General features: G+C 42.9%; 1 protein-coding gene across 1 annotated transcript in view; it reads left to right on the top strand.

Moving 5' to 3' along the window:
- SNX24 (sorting nexin 24) overlaps positions 1-17,105 on the top strand; it is a 560,997-nt gene that overhangs the window by 507,576 nt on the left and 36,316 nt on the right. The window contains exons 5-6 of the mRNA XM_069226930.1: positions 7,637-7,669; positions 11,584-11,648. Coding sequence (XP_069083031.1) covers positions 7,637-7,669; positions 11,584-11,648 — 98 coding nt within the window. The remainder of the gene's footprint in view (positions 1-7,636; positions 7,670-11,583; positions 11,649-17,105) is intronic.

Below are 17,105 nucleotides of genomic sequence, written 5' to 3'. Positions count from 1 at the left end.
ATGTATGTAGTTGAAGTGTGTAAATTGTCGGCCAGCATTACATGAGATTTGCTTCTCCTACTCCAGAGCCATAATCTATTGCTTGGCACCGAGGGCGATGCCCAAGCAGTTGTCCCACCTGGACTTGCTTTGAGGTTGAGGAGAGCCGTATCCCCCTTGCAGGGCTGCATACACGGCTGAGACGGCCCTTCGGTTCAGCACATGTGTTTAAAATAATGTTGACCCTTGTGTATCAGCAGTTCAACCACGCCGGCTTCCCAGATTTCCCCAACTACTGTACTGAGGGCTGTGTGTGAGAGAAAGAGGCCTGCACCAAGATCATACAGATTTTGTAGGTCCTGAAAGGACAATAAAGTGCCATCACTATATAAAGTACCCACATGAGTGAGCCCAGCCTCCCTCCATGGAGTATAGTTGGGTGCTCTTAGGAGAAGCTTTATGACAAGAACGCTCTGTAGAGGCAGCTGTGGTGTGTAAGGGGTTGGTGCCCGTCTGAGATGTATATATCGAGTCCAAAGAAGCTTCACAGTTCACACAAGTTTGCACAGAGTCTTGGAGCACAATCCAGGGGAGAAAAGCCACTTGGGTATATCCCTGCCTCCTAGATCAGGTCTGACCAGGTTGCCTTCCTTTATCACATCCACGGCTAGCTAGCGCAAGGGCCATTGCAGTTGAGCCGCTGTAAAATATTGCTCCAGGTCCAGGAATGCAAGTCCCCTTTCAAGCATGGGCTGATATAGTGTGGAAATTGATACCCGCTTCCTAGTAGGGCCCCAGACGAGGGCAGCTTCCAGGCTTCGCAAGGACTTAAAAAAAAGATCTAGCAGGTACCACTGGTAGGGACGCAAAAAATATAAGAGCCTAGGGAGATCTATCATTTCAGCTACTGATGCTGTCCCTATAGGGGAGACGAGGAGTTGAGTCCAGAAGTGTATAGATTGACGGAGCGAGGTCAGGGCTTTGCCATGATTACCATTAAGCAAATCAGCGTGAGAGTGATAAATATTCACGCCGAGTTAACGGAAGGTCTCAAAGGACCGAGGAAGGCATCCTTCCACAGGAATCATTCAGTGTTCCAGGTCTATTTTACGAAGAGAAAAAAGACAGGATTTACCCCAGTTCACCTTGAGGCCAGCTATTTCCCCAAATCAGTCAAGCAAGTCATATAAGACTGGTAGTGTGGATGATTAGTCTCGGAGGTAAACCAGCACATCATCTGCATATAGGGATACGAAGTGCCAATCTGGTCTCACATGAATACCTCAGTCAGCGCCGTTGATATGTAGCAGAGGCACCAGGGGCTGTATGGCTAATACGAAGAGCGCTGGTGAGAGGGAGCACCCTTGCTGGGTCCTCTTTGGATGGGGAAAGGGTCTGAGACCTGGAGGCCAGTGTGGACCCACGCTTGCGGGGCAGTATATAGAAGCTTAACCCACCCTAAGAAGTTGGGTCCTACCCTGAACTTCTCTAAGACCTGCAACAGATCGGGCCAGCTTAGGGTGTCAAACGCCTTCTCGAAGTCCAACGAGACCGCCATCAGTAGATTGCCCCCCTTATAACCCCAGACCCCCCTCCGACCCCACCTAGACACTGTATCCATTATGTAGCTCAGACGTTAAATATTAAAGTGTGTCGCTCTCAGGGGCACAAACCCACACTGGTCCAGGTGAACAAGGGAGCCAAGCATCGACAGCAGTCTGTTTGTGAGGATCTTACTCAGTAGTTTATAGTCAGTGTTCAACATTGACAGTGGCTGGTCTGAGCTCACTTGAAGAGGATCCCTACCCGGTTTCGGTAGCACCCCTATAAGTGCCTCCTGTATTGAACATGGCACAATGGCCTGCCGATGAGCTTCCATGTATACCTCCGGCAACCTAGGAGCAAGGGTAGCCCTAAAGACAGTATTGTATTCGACCAGAAACCTGTCTGTGCCCGGGGTCTTGCTACAGGCCATTTGATGGATTGTTAGATTAATCTCCTCAATCTTTATGGGTTGTTCCAGGTATAAGAGCTGCAGTGGATCAAGTTGGGGGAATGTCACTGATTTCAAATAAGCTCCGACCTGTGCTGGGGATTGTACCTGGAGGGAGGAATACAGCTGCTCATAATAACGAGCAAATATTTTGTTAATATCTGCCTGGGTGTTCCTCGCCTTGCCTGCATTATCACATGTTGCAATTAAAAGGGTTCTGGGGGTCTCGAAAGGAGCAGCCATGCCAATGTACACCCCGGTTTGTTCCCACCTGTGTGTTGTTGGAGTAGGAAGGACTTATAGTCTAGGTCACAAAGTCATTTGATCTCCTCCCAATATTGGTGTCCCAGGTCTGTTAGGGGGAGGGTGTGCCTTAGGATCCGATACTGCCTCCCATTCCATAGTTCATAGTTGTGTCTCTAGCTCTGTAATACTGCGTGTGAGTGAGGATTTAGCTCCCCATTACGTGGTATACAGTGTCCTCTCATAACCACCTTCAAGGCGTCCCATTCGGTCCCAAAGGTTCCTACAGATCCCGTACTTTCCTTAAAATATGTGGAGATGTACATAGCTAGCGTATCGTTATAGGCTGTATCTTATAGGGCTTCCTCCCAGATCTGCCACATTGGGATGTGTGCCTGTCCCCCCCCCCCAGTGAAATGTGACCTTGAGTGGGTTGTGGTCTGATAGGGTTCTGCCCAAATACTCAGAGTACTGTATAAGGGGCCAGCAAGCTGTGGTGCAGAATAAGTAATCTAGCAGTGTGTGAATTTGATGTCGTGGTGCGTAATAGAAGTATTCCCGCTCTCCAGGGTGACCCAAGCACCAAATATCATGTAAGTCCAAAGACCGAGTCAGCATTTGGAAGTGTTTAGTTGCTATCAGTGCCCGCAGCTGTTTAATTTGTGTTTGTAGATCTTGCATTGTAGATCACAGTGAGGTGAGTAAAGATTCCATTGCAGACACTCGGTCTGATAAGTTTGGGTGATCTACGCGCAGTAAAGTAACATCCACGGAAATTGTTTAAAGAGTGGCTTGGAGGATCTTTTTGAATTGAGCAGAGTGCGCTTGGAGAGTGTTCTCCAGGTGAGTCAAGGTCTCTGTAGTGCGGCCCATAGAGGAGTAGGGCATTGGGTCATACGATTGGGATTTATGGGTTTTAGGTTTGACTATCATGGCGAACCAGAATAGAATGTGCGGTGCCCGATTATCACTTAACTCCACTTCAGGTTAACCTCACAGCAGCAGGTGATGGAGTATAGGCAGTCGATATCAATACAGGACTGTCTTTGGAGCTACCAGGTCTAGGAAGCATTGACACAGAACACTCTGCCATGAAGCGCAGGGTGGAGTGCTTCAGGGAGGGAAGGAAGCAGCCATGTAGGTGATCCCAAGAGAGAGGTGTCACAGGTTCGAGGTCTCAGCAGAACAGGACTATCACAGATGCACTAGATCCTTGCCAGGTTAATTTGAAGTACATGTGTGAGAAGAAATCACTGTGCACTCTGAGGGCTATCTACGTATTTGCCCAAGAGCTCTGGGTATAGATGATGAATCCTCTCAATGGTGACCAGGATATGCGGTTGTTTCACACCACATATACAGGGAGTGCAGAATTATTAGGCAAATGAGTATTTTGACCACATCATCCTCTTTATGCATGTTGTCTTACTCCAAGCTGTATAGGCTCGAAAGCCCACTACCAATTAAGCATATTAGGTGATGTGCATCTCTGTAATGAGAAGGGGTGTGGTCTAATGACATCAACACCCTATATCAGGTGTGCATAATTATTAGGCAACTTAACAAAAAACAAATATATACCCATTTCAATTATTTATTATTACCAGTGAAACCAATATAACATCTCAACATGCACAAATATACATTTCTGACATTCAAAAACAAAACAAAAACAAATCCGTGACCAATATAGCCACCTTTCTTTGCAAGGACACTCAAAAGCCTGCCATCCATGGATTCTGTCAGTGTTTTGATCTGTTCACCATCAACATTGCGTGCAGCAGCAACCACAGCCTCCCAGACACTGTTCAGAGAGGTGTACTGTTTTCCCTCCTTGTAAATCTCACATTTGATGATGGACCACAGGTTCTCAATGGGGTTCAGATCAGATGAACAAGGAGGCCATGTCATTAGATTTCCTTCTTTTATACCCTTTTGTGCCAGCCACGCTGTGGAGTACTTGGACGCGTGTGATGGAGCATTGTCCTGCATGAAAATCATGTTTTTCTTGAAGGATGCAGACTTCTTCCTGTACCACTGCTTGAAGAAGGTGTCTTCCAGGAACTGGCAGTAGGACTGGGAGTTGAGCTTGACTCCATCCTCAACCTGAAAAGGCCCCACAAGCTCATCTTTGATGATACCAGCCCAAACCAGTACTCCACCTCCACCTTGCTGGCGTCTGAGTCGGACTGGAGCTCTCTGCCCTTTACCAATCCAGCCACGGGCCCATCCATCTGGCCCATCAAGACTCACTCTCATTTCATCAGTCCATAAAACCTTAGGAAAATCAGTCTTGAGATATTTCTTGGCCCAGTCTTGACGTTTCAGCTTGTGTGTCTTGTTCAGTGGTGGTCGTCTTTCAGCCTTTCTTACCTTGGCCATGTCTCTGAGTATTGCACACCTTGTGCTTTTGGGCACTCCAGTGATGTTGCAGCTCTGAAATATGGCCAAACTGGTGGCAAGTGGCATCGTGGCAGCTGCACGCTTGACTTTTCTCAGTTCATGGGCATTTATTTTGCGCCTTGGTTTTTCCACACGCTTCTTGCGACCCTGTTGACTATTTTGAATGAAACGCTTGATTGTTCGATGATCACGCTTCAGAAGTTTTGCAATTTTAAGAGTGCTGCATCCCTCTGCAAGATATCTCACTATTTTTGACTTTTCTGAGCCTGTCAAGTCCTTCTTTTGACCCATTTTGCCAAAGGAAAGGAAGTTGCCTAATAATTATGCACACCTGATATAGGGTGTTGATGTCATTAGACCACACCCCTTCTCATTACAGAGATGCACATCACCTAATATGCTTAATTGGTAGTAGGCATTCGAGCCTATACAGCTTGGAGTAAGACAACATGCATAAAGAGGATGATGTGGTCAAAATACTCATTTGCCTAATAATTCTGCACTCCCTGTAAGTCAGATGATCTGAGAAGACAACCGTTAGGCCACGGGCAGCTCCTCATCACCCCAAGAGAGGTGCTCCAGTATTGCGATTGCGGTCCTAGCCGTGAAACTGCTATCAAGTTCTGGGCTGCGCTGTGGCCCTATGCGAGGGAATCAGCTAACCGAGCACTGGGAGCCGAAGGGGAGGGGTGGCGCAGGCAAGGTGGCTTAGGCAGGAAACGGGCGTCTCTCCGCTGGTGTCTCATGGCTCTCATTTAAACCTACAAGCCTCCCCACGGGTGTGCTCCATATGCTCATGAGGCCCCCGCCTGTCAGCCCGCTTTCTTGGCCTCAGTAGTGGTGGATGGCACCCTGGTGGGGATGTCACAAGGCCCAGTGTGACCCTGGTTGGCGGGTACGATCAGTCCCAGCACGCAGAGCCATTGCTCCATTGCATCGATCACAGGGTCTTCAACAAGCACAAGCTGTGTTAGTGTGGTGGTGAGTGAGCCCCGCTCTGATCACATCTCGGCAAGGATGCGGGCATTATGGTCCGTTTCATGGTGGCCCTGCAAGGGATGTTCTGTCGCCGGTGTGCGGAGGTAGGTAGGAATCAGGCGACCTTACCTCATGGGTCCATGGGAGTCTCAGCTACAGCTCCCAGGCAGCCCACATGTCATCTTCAGTCATGTGCCGCACTCTCTCCAGGCCATGTGTGCATCTTCCTTCAGTGACAGCTCCGTTCCCCGGCTTCAGCAGTGCCTGGAGGCCAACAGGTCGGATGGAAGTGTATAGATAGGTTCACTCTGCATTCCACCACAGGCAAATCTCCTTTTTAACTTTTTCGGGGAAGGTACCCCAACACAGTTCTGGAACCGTTTTGGGTGAATGGTTTTCAATACAATTTGGTAAAAATTCAATGGATGATGATTAGCAGTTGAAGGAAGAGAAGACAATGAGTTGCAGTAAAGCACATTTTGACAGGAGAAAGTCAGGCAAATGAACAAATGTGTCTGTGGGTAACTGGGTGTTGATAAGGAGACCGGTGAGCAATAATGGTGCCTGTAAATTCTCAAAGCTACTGAAAGTCATAAAAGTTTTCACAAATGCAGTCAGAACACAGGGTCATTGAGTGTTGAATTTAAACAGAGTTGTTATCCACAAAGGGAGGTGCGTCAATGAAAATGTTGATAGAGAGGTTACGAAGTGTGTCTGATGAAACCGAGAACAGGGTGTTAAAGTCTCAACAAAATAAAAGTAACACCACTGATGGTAATACCTCAAGACAGTCAAAGAGAATGAAAAGAATACCTGCATTTTTGGAAGATTATGTTGTGTAACTCATTTTTACTTTCTTAGTAATTAACCATTCACATATCATTCATTGTGTGAATTCTTTACATCTTAGAATTTTGGAGTAACTAGAGTTGTATGTAAATAAGTTATGTAGTTTCGACTTTATCACATATGTGTCCTTTTATTATTTATTAGTATAAGAAGGGAGATGTGTGTCATTTATGTATTATACACAGAGGTTTGTACTGAACGCCTTTGACCATCTATATGTCTTCTACTATGAATTGTGATGCAGTGGTTATAGAATGTAATGAGGTCATTGTTGAATGACCAGTAGAATGTAAAGGGAGAAGGCTGGAGGTGGTTGATCTGGATGGATGGGGCCTCTCTTGGAAGGATTAAACTATACACACCGTCATCTACTTTATGTCTTATCTTTAAGGAAAGTTCCCCTTTACACTATCACTTTCAGGTTGATAAAAGAAGAAATTTGCCTAAAAATTGTTTTAATCATCCCTGAAATGTATTTGATCAGAATGGTGTTTTTTTTTCAAATAGACTCAGCAAGAGCATAGCTCAAAATCATGTTGCCAAGGATAACAAGTAGCCTGCCGTTCATCAAAAAAACATCTAAGCATATTGCTTCAACCCTCCGAGCAGAGACATTTCAAGAGAGATTTCAAAAGAGGGCCAGCAGTGCACTTTGCAGCATTTCCGGGCTGAACACCCTTAGACCTTGCATTTTGAAGGCTCCTGAGAAATCCAGTGGTGTCCATACTTCTAAGTCCACCCTTAATAAAGGTGGATGGTGTAGGCGGTTCTTGGAATGTAATGTAGTAGTAAGCACAGTTTAGTCTTTTAGGCGGTTAGGCCCAGAACACTTCTCACAGGTCAGATAACTGGTTGCTCCGAAGTTGTTGCCGGAAGCTGCTACGAGTTACGTTTCGGAGCCGCTGACCAAAGCACTGGTTGCTTGACACCTCATGTTCGTACTTCTAATGCTTTTAAAAGTAATGGCTGTATGATGCAGATACCGACACTTTAAGAGTAAATTGTTAGTTTACATTAACTAAGTGACTTTTGCACAACACATATCTACTATACTGTTGTTACCTCTTGGCTCAAACCTACATCTTCGCTGAAGGAAGAAGGAGGTTGATAAGACTTCATGTATGTATCGAATAAAGGTCCATGTTTCAGTGGAAAACAGTGATCACTCTCTTTTTTGTTTTTTCTTGTTAGCTCCTTTGATGAAACGGAGTCGGAAGAATCAAGGTGAGAAGGCGAACGAATAGACAGCTATCTTGATTTATCCGTGCATGTTTCACAGAAAATTCTTGTGTCCATATATTGTTTACAATGTGCAAATAGATTATATTCCCGAGACAATGATGCATATGCACACCATCAACTGTAGCTTACTTATGCATACTTTATAATACCATTGCTACACATAAAATGGGCACAGTGTATGTCACTCATTAAGGCAAGGCAACCTTGCACAAACTGATTTCCTGTTTCTCTGCAGGTCAGTGTGTGATAAACACTAGAATACTTGTTTCTTCTGGGAGTTCTGGTGGTGAAGGGTTCTATTTAACGTATTTAAGTGCAAAGATGCACATGCTCAGATATTCTGGGGCCCTGACTATAGGCTGTGTGGCTCTGTATAGTTGTTTGGGCTTCTTTCTTTTATATCTACAATGGGTCTGGTGGTACATGAGTGATTGTAATAGCGTGCTTGGGTTTTTGGGATTCCTGATCAGAAGAAGGAAAGGAAAAGGGCATTCATCAGTTAGTGCTTGTGGTTTAACAGTCCAACACCATCTTCCCTCTGAGATCCATTCCTACTGGCAAATGATAACGCCTTCTGTGTCTGCCTCCCCTCCTGTTCCCTTCACTCTGTCTCCAGGGGATTTAGTCAAGGCTGACTGTGATATGTCCAAGAATTTTGTCATATAAAATCACTTTTCCCATCACAGATGATCTCCTTTTCTCTGATACAGGCTTGACACATGCATCGAATCAAGCGCTTTCAAGCCCAGACAATTCCATCCTGCTACTGGGAACTTTCGGCAGTTTTTTTTGTCACAACCACTATCAGTCTGCGGCTTACACTTATAGCTTTGTGATGGGCCTTTTGGGCATAAATGAATGTTATTGGTTGCAACTGATAGCACTAAAAGCTAAGCTCTAGGCCTTGCATACTGTTGCTTGCATACGGGTGCAAGAATATCCCAGTGCTGTGCAGGTGTCAGCAGGACTGTTTGTAAATCAGTAAAATGCTGCTTGTACCTAAGGTTTCGAGGAGATGGCAGTCCAGAGGATTCTCACATAGCTTTGGGATGGCAAGCATCATCCATGGGGCTGGGGAACGGCATCAAAAGCTTACCTCGCCAGCTTTTTGGTGAACAGGCTCTTTGGAGGTGATGGTCTCAATAAAACCAGTTGCTTCAGGATCACCAAGACTATTACAGCCATTAGATGTTCTTGTCTGAGGCCTCTGCCTAATGGTCACCCCAACATTCATATACATATGTGGACACTGAAAAGTGGACATGTGAATAACTATGCCTCTCTCTAGAGTCATGAAATTAACAAATCTCATATTAGAATATATCAAAGCTTCCATAGTAGGGACAGACCCAACGGAATTACCATTTTGTGCCTGTAGAACATCCTTGATCTGTGATAACCTGCTTTCCATTTCCTGATGCCAGTAATAAAATAATTTCCTTTTTGGCCCAAATGGGTCAACCTCATTGCCTTATTAGTGATGAGACTGAAATAAAGGACAGTGGGATTAGTAGTACTGTCGTTTAAATTACAGTAGAGGAAATGACATCACATACTGATTTAAAATGAATATGCTAGAAGTGACATGACATGACGCTCATGAGAAGTTACATCTCATAACCCTTGATGACCTCAGAGGGCATTCCATAATGTACGTAAAGGATCCTACATTAGGTGAACAATTAATACACATATTTCAAAAGGTGATAAGAATACCTCAAATGGATGTTATCTTAAACCCTTCTGAATATGTTTGTCCCAAGAAACAATACTAACTTCAGTACACATTTTAAAATTGTTGGGTTAAAGAAGTTAGCAAGTGGTCCAGTGTGGTACACAAGCCGACTTTGTTGACAATGTTATGGCAAATTGTTTGTGCCAGAAAAGTTCAACTAAATATACAGTACATGAGCTGTGGGATTCTGTTGTCACATATTTCACATCACAGTAGGTCACCACGTCTTTCTCATTTCACCCTCTGTTAGACATCACCCACATACATTTATCGTCCTACAGCACAGCCACATTACTGTGCTGTTTATTGAAAATACTGTATTAGTTGTTCCTATATGTAATGTTTCCTGGCTGCCGAACTGGTTTTCCAGTACTGCAGCAGGAAAGCTGTGAAGGATGTTCCAGGGTAAATGGAGAGTCTGCATTCCGTAACAATGCATCAGTCAGCCCCCAGTGTGTCTTACATGGCCACACATGTTTCCCCATTTGCCAAATTCACCACTGTACCACTTTGTTGCCCAGTTAACTTTCATGAATCTTTAATACCTTCCAGTCAGCAGTTGTGAGTGTGTTACATGGCTTGGATAGCTCACTGCATCCAGAACATTCTAATACAGTGGGAGCTAGCAGCCTGAATGTATTTGTAGTTTTTTGGATTGTGCAGAACTAGTTCTCTATATCTGACTTCAGGCTATTGGGTATTGCTGTGCTGGATAAAACACTTTTGGCCTTCTACTGTCTCCCCTCCAAGTCTAGGCCTACCCACCAGCTGCCTTTTCACCCCCCACCTGAACTCCTGGCTTGCCCGGTCCTTTTTTTTTTCCACAGCAGCACTTCTCTTCATTGGCTCCAGTCTCACATATATCTCCAGCAGCCCTAATGTCCTCTCAGAGGCTCCTTTTACTCCACAATCCCTATCTAGCCAGTTGGTCTCCCCTAATTTACCTATGTCTCCCACAATATCACCCACTCTCAACAAAGTAAAACAATGTGAGCCCATCATCCTCTTATAATGGTCGCTCAACTGTTTTGCATATTTCAACATCAACCTATGCTCTGCACAACATCACTGTGTCTCTCATTCAGTTTCTGCGCATTTCCATTAGTCCCCAAGTCTATGCATATATTCCTCATATTCTCAATTTCTTACCATCAAACCAGTGTCTCCCTATCAGTACCTAACATAACTTTCCATGCTTCAACATCAGATCCACATTCCTCACAGCACCAATGTCTTATTGTTTTTTTCTCACATAGCCACCGTGTCTCTCACTCAGTTCTTGTGTTTCCAGGAGCCTCTATCTATATACATGAGTCCCCATGACGTACATTCCTCACCATCAAATCCCATGCCTCTCCACCAGATCCAAATGACTCACAAGTGCCACTCAAGCCTCCCTTTCTGCTTTCATGCCTACCTCATAAACCCCATGGACCAAACTCATCTTCCAAATATTTTCCTTTCACATCTCCTTGGGCCCTCATGTTTCTTCTCCCTTGGCGACTCCATATTGTGTGTTTAGCTCGGTCAGGATAACACTTCCATCACTTTGTTATACTGAACTTGTGCTACAGGTTAACAGAGAAACATGGTGAAATGGATAGAATTGTGAATATATAGAAAAACTACGAAGTAACAAGTAGTTAGATTTGCAAAGTTTCTGGGAAGCCAATGTAACCAAACGAGGACAGGAAATTGAGTGTTGTTGCAAGTGGCTGAGTAAATGCATTTGATCAGCGCTATCAAAACCCTCGGAAAGGTAAGTCCGGAACTGTGTTGCAAACACTTTTATAACAGTTTATTATTTTAAAATTGGACATTCTTCATTGAAAAATCCCACAACTCAAAGCGAGGTATGTATTTGAGTGATATGTTCCTTCAGACCCATACAAACAGGCCGCAAAAGGTAATGTTGTGTGCATTACCTACATGGATAACCATCATTTATGCGCCTAACCCTCCGACAGTCACCAGAGTGAAGAGTGTTTTACGTCCGAACACCGTGACAAAAGTCTCTTTATTGCCATCTGTCTGGGTTAAATTACTGTAATGTCAGCTTTTTTTAACACTGTTTGACCGCCTCTCTTTATCAAAGCTAGTTTGTAGGATTTTCTGTGCCTACCCTCCCTTGATACTCATACAACTGTCTTGACCTTTCCAGCAAACTGTCCCACCAGCCTGTGCTGCTGTTCCTGAGGGATCCATATGTCTTGCCTACGGCCAACGGTAATCAAACCTGTCATCTGTTAACAGCCTTCCACTGATCCCGCCCTCCCCGCATCAGCCAGGTTACCATTCATACGGGGCGCGCGTGCAGGGGGCGCGAGGCTGCTGCAGCGCCGCAGGAAACCCTGATCGGGGATATTTGAATTGTAATTTACAGTCTGTGTAAACCACTACGTTGTCATAAGCAGGCAGTTTCCAAGAAACTCCATGTTTGATTGTATTTTATAATTATTTCCTGATATTGCTCCATGCTAGGCCTGCTTTAATATGTTTTGTTGTGTTATTGTGATATTAAGCACTTCCCCCGCCCCCTTTCCATATGATGTTGTATATATTATAATGTCTGTTTCCATGGTGAAGATGAAGCTCTATGTATTTTTCCGTAGGGGTGTAATGCGGGCCCCTGCAGTTCCTGCGGTGCAGGAGGGCCCCCAACAATTCAGGGGACTCTGTTCAGCCCAAGGTCAATGAATATCGGTGCGATTAGGAAGTCTGAGGGGCCACTCATATTTTGCGGGGGGAGGGGAGCATAATTTTGCCTTGAACCACCGTTTTTACAATTCTAATGCCTCAAGATCGATTTAATGGGACGCTGATTCAACTGGCTGGGAATGAGCAAATTGCATAAGGAGCAGACTCTTCAGTGCAAGGAACATAATTTAAAATGCATTTATTTTGTGGAGCAAAGGTTAATGTAGTTGTGCAAATAGAGCCATCTTCGATCACAAATAGTTTGATTTACAGTTAAAGAGCTCACCACTGGGCACAATCCACAAGTATGATGGATTTTCTACTGTTATAAGATTAAGGGTTGGTGGGGAAACATGTTCCCATGTGCTGAACACCTTCGAAGGGTTACCTTGATGGATATTCAGTGGTTTCCTAACCACATTTGTACACATAACTTTAGTTCTAATTAAGGTGTGAATACATGTAGAAATATGGTGGAAGAGTTCCCCCAAACGCTCATTTTTTGAGGGTTCAGAGTAAGGCTGTTCTCCACATGAAAAAAATCCATGTGGATAGAAAATGTGAAAACTGGTAAATGCACACTTTTGCCACATTTACTGCATTGAATTGACCACAATACGGACAGTTCTTAGTGTGGGGCATTAGGAAAATACATGGAAGTTGAGATTTTTTAAACTTCCATGTGTACTCTAGAGGTTGCATACAAATGTGCAACATAGCGAGGAGATGTACAATGTATAGACTTCAACATTTTTGTAACTCTGGCCCTCAGTTTTGTGGAGGCAGTTTGTGTAAGGTTATGGAGTAGTTTTTATGTAGGCATTATAAAACCACTAAGCAGACAATGCAAGAAATGTATGTTGTGACATATTTTTATATCGCAAACCTAACCACGGGGTAGAAGTATTTATGGTGTCCACTGCCATGAGTTCCCATCTACAAGCAAAGCATCCACAGACTTGCAAAATGACACATACATGTTTTTCATGACTACGAAATAACCACTTTCCCATCGTTTCCAGAATTCTAACATTTGCAGCCTGCTTCAGATGCTTTTAGATATTTCATCCACCCAGAATAAAAAGAGAGCATATGCTAAATAAGGAGCGATGGTATTTTCACCTGAAAAAGTCTGAAGTTGTCCTGGTTCACTCTTCAGCGGATTGCTCATCCACCTAACTTGTACTTACTTTAGACAACTTTTCTTTATTTGTGATATTTTCCTTGTCAACCTCGGTTCAAAGTTTCTCCTGTCACCTGTTTACCTTGCAACTCAGAACACAAACTTACTTTGCTGTTCTCAATGTGAATACATTTTCTTAACCCTAGTATGCTGAGGACGCTGTTAACCTCTTTCTTTGTATTTTTATACCTTTATTTTAAGTCGATCACTGACAGACATTACTACCCAATAGAAGTTTGATCTTCATACGCTGTATTTTTTGTTCAATTCGAGTTGTGTGGGATAATTCACCTGGCCACCTTCCACCAGTGGGACAAATCAACTGAGCCCATTTATCTAATAGATCCCGGAAGTAGGTGGCAGGCTGGTACTGTGCTCCACCCTGGAGGGTTGTAAAAGAATATGGACAAATTGTGAAATCTAAAGCATAGTACCGCAAATAAATTTGCTAAAGAGCAATGGGGCTTTGAAGCAGTTTGATTAATCTGGTTAAACACTCTGACATCTCATAAAATCATTTTAATATGCTTAAGGAACCTTTCTTCACTTGTACCTACCACTTTCCTCATGCACACATTTCCATTCCTTTCATTTTACATCTTGCCACCCCAGTAGATTATTTATCTGTCATACAATATGACTGAGACTCTTCTTAGAAGGGGAAGAAGTTCAAAATACAAAGGCAATCAACTTTATTGAGATGCTTTCAGACACCCTCATAGATGAATTAAAATCAAACCACTAAGAACATATACATGCACATAAAAATACAGCATATCTTCTGAATAAGACCACTCCCCAAAATGCATTAAAGCAATGGGGGAAAGCTTTTTCAAACCCCATTGTGTAATGCATTTTGAGAAATTAAAATATAGTTAAAAACCTGGATTCATGAGTACAGATTCTGAAGTGACGATTATGTTGCAGGTGCGTGAACAGATTAATTGAACAATGCTTTGAGGCACGTATACAGGTATAGAAAGAGAGAAATATGCTTCTGTTGTGCCTTTCTAGAATACAAAATGATACACTGTACAGATCTCGTAACCCCTGGCCTTAGATGACAGCCATGTTCCCAGGGTAGACAATTTGGCAAGATGGTGAGTCATCCTTTCATCTTTCTAAGGTCAGTCAATTGCGTACCATTAAAAGAAACATTGATTATTTGAAACACTTAGAAATGATGGTAAAATATATATATACAAAAACAAGTAATTATAGAATGTGCATGCTTAGTCAACAGAGCTAGACTACATTGGCCTCAGTTAGAGGTTCTGAGTTGTGATAATCTTAAGAAAAGTTATGCATGTATTACTTAATTGATGGTGTTAGCGCATCGATCCTTAATAAGTAAACTTACAAGGGAACACGTATAGGTCGATGAACCTTTTGATTCGTTTAAGGTGTTCTTACCATAGTTTCGGTACAGAGACAGTAATCAATGCATAATAATCAATAATCATTAGTCAAAATCAATAATCAGTAGAGTCAGTAAAATTCACACACCACACCTTTAGTAAAAGTTTAGTAAGTTTATTTCCCTATTATTAACAATTCTAAAGTCATGAATCTTAATCACCAAATCAATAAAACAAAATTAATAATGCTTGATAATAAACAAATTGCAAGAAACATGATCTAATCAAAGCTTGAATCAAAAGACTTTCCAAAGCATCAGCACAAAACATTAATAAAACTAATTTCAGCAAAGCTAAGATATCCATAAAGTTCAGCAAAATAGTCCATCAACCATTTGTCTCTACAATTCGTCAGTTGTCATGTGAATAACCTCAACTAACCCACATTAGCATCAGCATGTGGGGCTTCATGCAAAACAATTTAGAACACAAATTTGGAAAACATCTACCTAAAGAAAGTATTTTAACAGCGCAGTTGGTACCTAGAAAGAAAAGGCATAAAATTGCAATTCAGTCATTGTCATATCTACCTATCCACGGTATGGGTCAGCAAGCAGAATTAGTCTTCGTCCTCAGGTCATCAATCGATCAGCAAAACATCAGGCTCTCAGTCAGAGAGTATGAGCCCAATGACAGAATCTCAAATCTCTTCTTCTCCTCAATATCGCATCACAAATCGGAAAATGGTCTAATCTGTAGTCTCTCTCCCAAAAATCTGAAGTATTTTCCTCTGTCACGTTGTTATATCAAAGTTCCCAAACTATCCCCTAATTTCCAATTGGTCAATTAATCATACATTATTACTCTGTCCAGTAATTTTCTTATACCAGATCTATGAATTCTAATATTTCACACGTCGTTGATTGGTCTGCTTTACAATGTTCTCATCATTCGGCTCGTCAGGTATCAGTTTTGTTGCATCTTCGCCTCCAGTCAGTGTCTTCATTGTTCGCGTCCTGGGAAAGTACATCTCGTGCACATTACACACATTTGGATACATTAAAAAGTCACCATCTCCTGTCCGTCAGTTCACCATAGAAAGCTTCTGCTAAGCATTTTATTAAACCAATGAGCATTTCACAGTTAGTTCACTCTGTCAGCACTTTTTCATTAAACGCTAAGAAATACAGCTTCTGCATGAGGCCTGGCAAGCTAGGCCAAGACACTCGCTAAATTAAGGCCTACAATTAATAAGCAAAAACTTGTGATTCAGGAGCACCGCCGCCAGTAGGTTCCCCGTTGCAGCTAGGAGCGCTTTGAAAGTGTTTTGCGCCCGGCCATCGGCCGATGTGGTCCCATGAAGCACGTTCCTCGACAGGGAGGGGTGACTTTTAGGAATAGTACGTTCGAGCTTATAGTCGGACGAGTGCAAGTGACTGGATACATTATAACTGATAATTTCAGATGTTAGTAGTCCTTATAGCTTACTTATAGGAGAAGTCTGTTGCCATTAGAGCCTGAAGAAACGTTTTTGGATCCGGCTGGACCGTAGAGACGCGAAACATGTTGACCCTCTGTTAGGGATGGTTGGAAGTTCCCTTCCCCTTCTTCTCAATACTTTTTGGATAGAGTGTCAGACCATTGTCTCTGTTTCACTCTCCTGATCGTTTTTTAATCTTGGCCTCAGCCCCTCGTTTGGATTAATAAATTTGTTACCCTTGGTTTCGGGATTGTGAGCTAATTTTATCCTGTAGTGTGACTGTCCTAGATTTCCCTTTTTCCAAACTCACTCTTGGGGTCTTGGCGTCATCGAGAAAAGATCTCCGTCAAAGAGCCCCCCTTCGGGGGGTTCCCGTCAGACATTGCAGCGCCGGTCTGACGAGGAGCAACTCCGATGATGAAGCATGACACCCAGTTGGGTGTGTGAGGTTTCTTGCTCCTAAAATTTAGGACTCCTTTATATCCCTTTACTAATTTTTATTTTATTTTATTTCTGGAACAGTGTATCTGGCTTATTTTCACTCGCTAAATTAAGGCCTACAATTAATAAGCAAAAACATAATTCATAACACTTAATATGACATATTACTACATTAATCTAATACATTTTCAATATTTCATATGAATTAATTACAATTAGTACATTTCGTGAATACTGGTGGCCATTCTTCGAGATCACATTTTCCAACGTGCACATTATATTTCTCTACGGTATTTATTTTCTACAGAATTTATTATTCAAGATACGTAAACACTCATTAATAAATTTCTAATTAAGACATCTGCTTCAGCAGTCCCTCCTATGATGACAAAATGTGTCATCACACCAAATTTACCACCCACAAATTTACAGTGCAATTTCTTCAACATTTTGTCTTCTTCTTGAATTTTCCCTATAAATTCTTTCCCTTTTCTTTTCTTCCCTCCTCAGATTATTTTCAGACC

The sequence above is a fragment of the Pleurodeles waltl genome, chromosome 1_1 (assembly GCF_031143425.1).
Source record: "Pleurodeles waltl isolate 20211129_DDA chromosome 1_1, aPleWal1.hap1.20221129, whole genome shotgun sequence".
Lineage (NCBI taxonomy): Eukaryota > Metazoa > Chordata > Amphibia > Caudata > Salamandridae > Pleurodeles > Pleurodeles waltl.
This window is presented reverse-complemented; position numbering and strand designations above follow the sequence as displayed.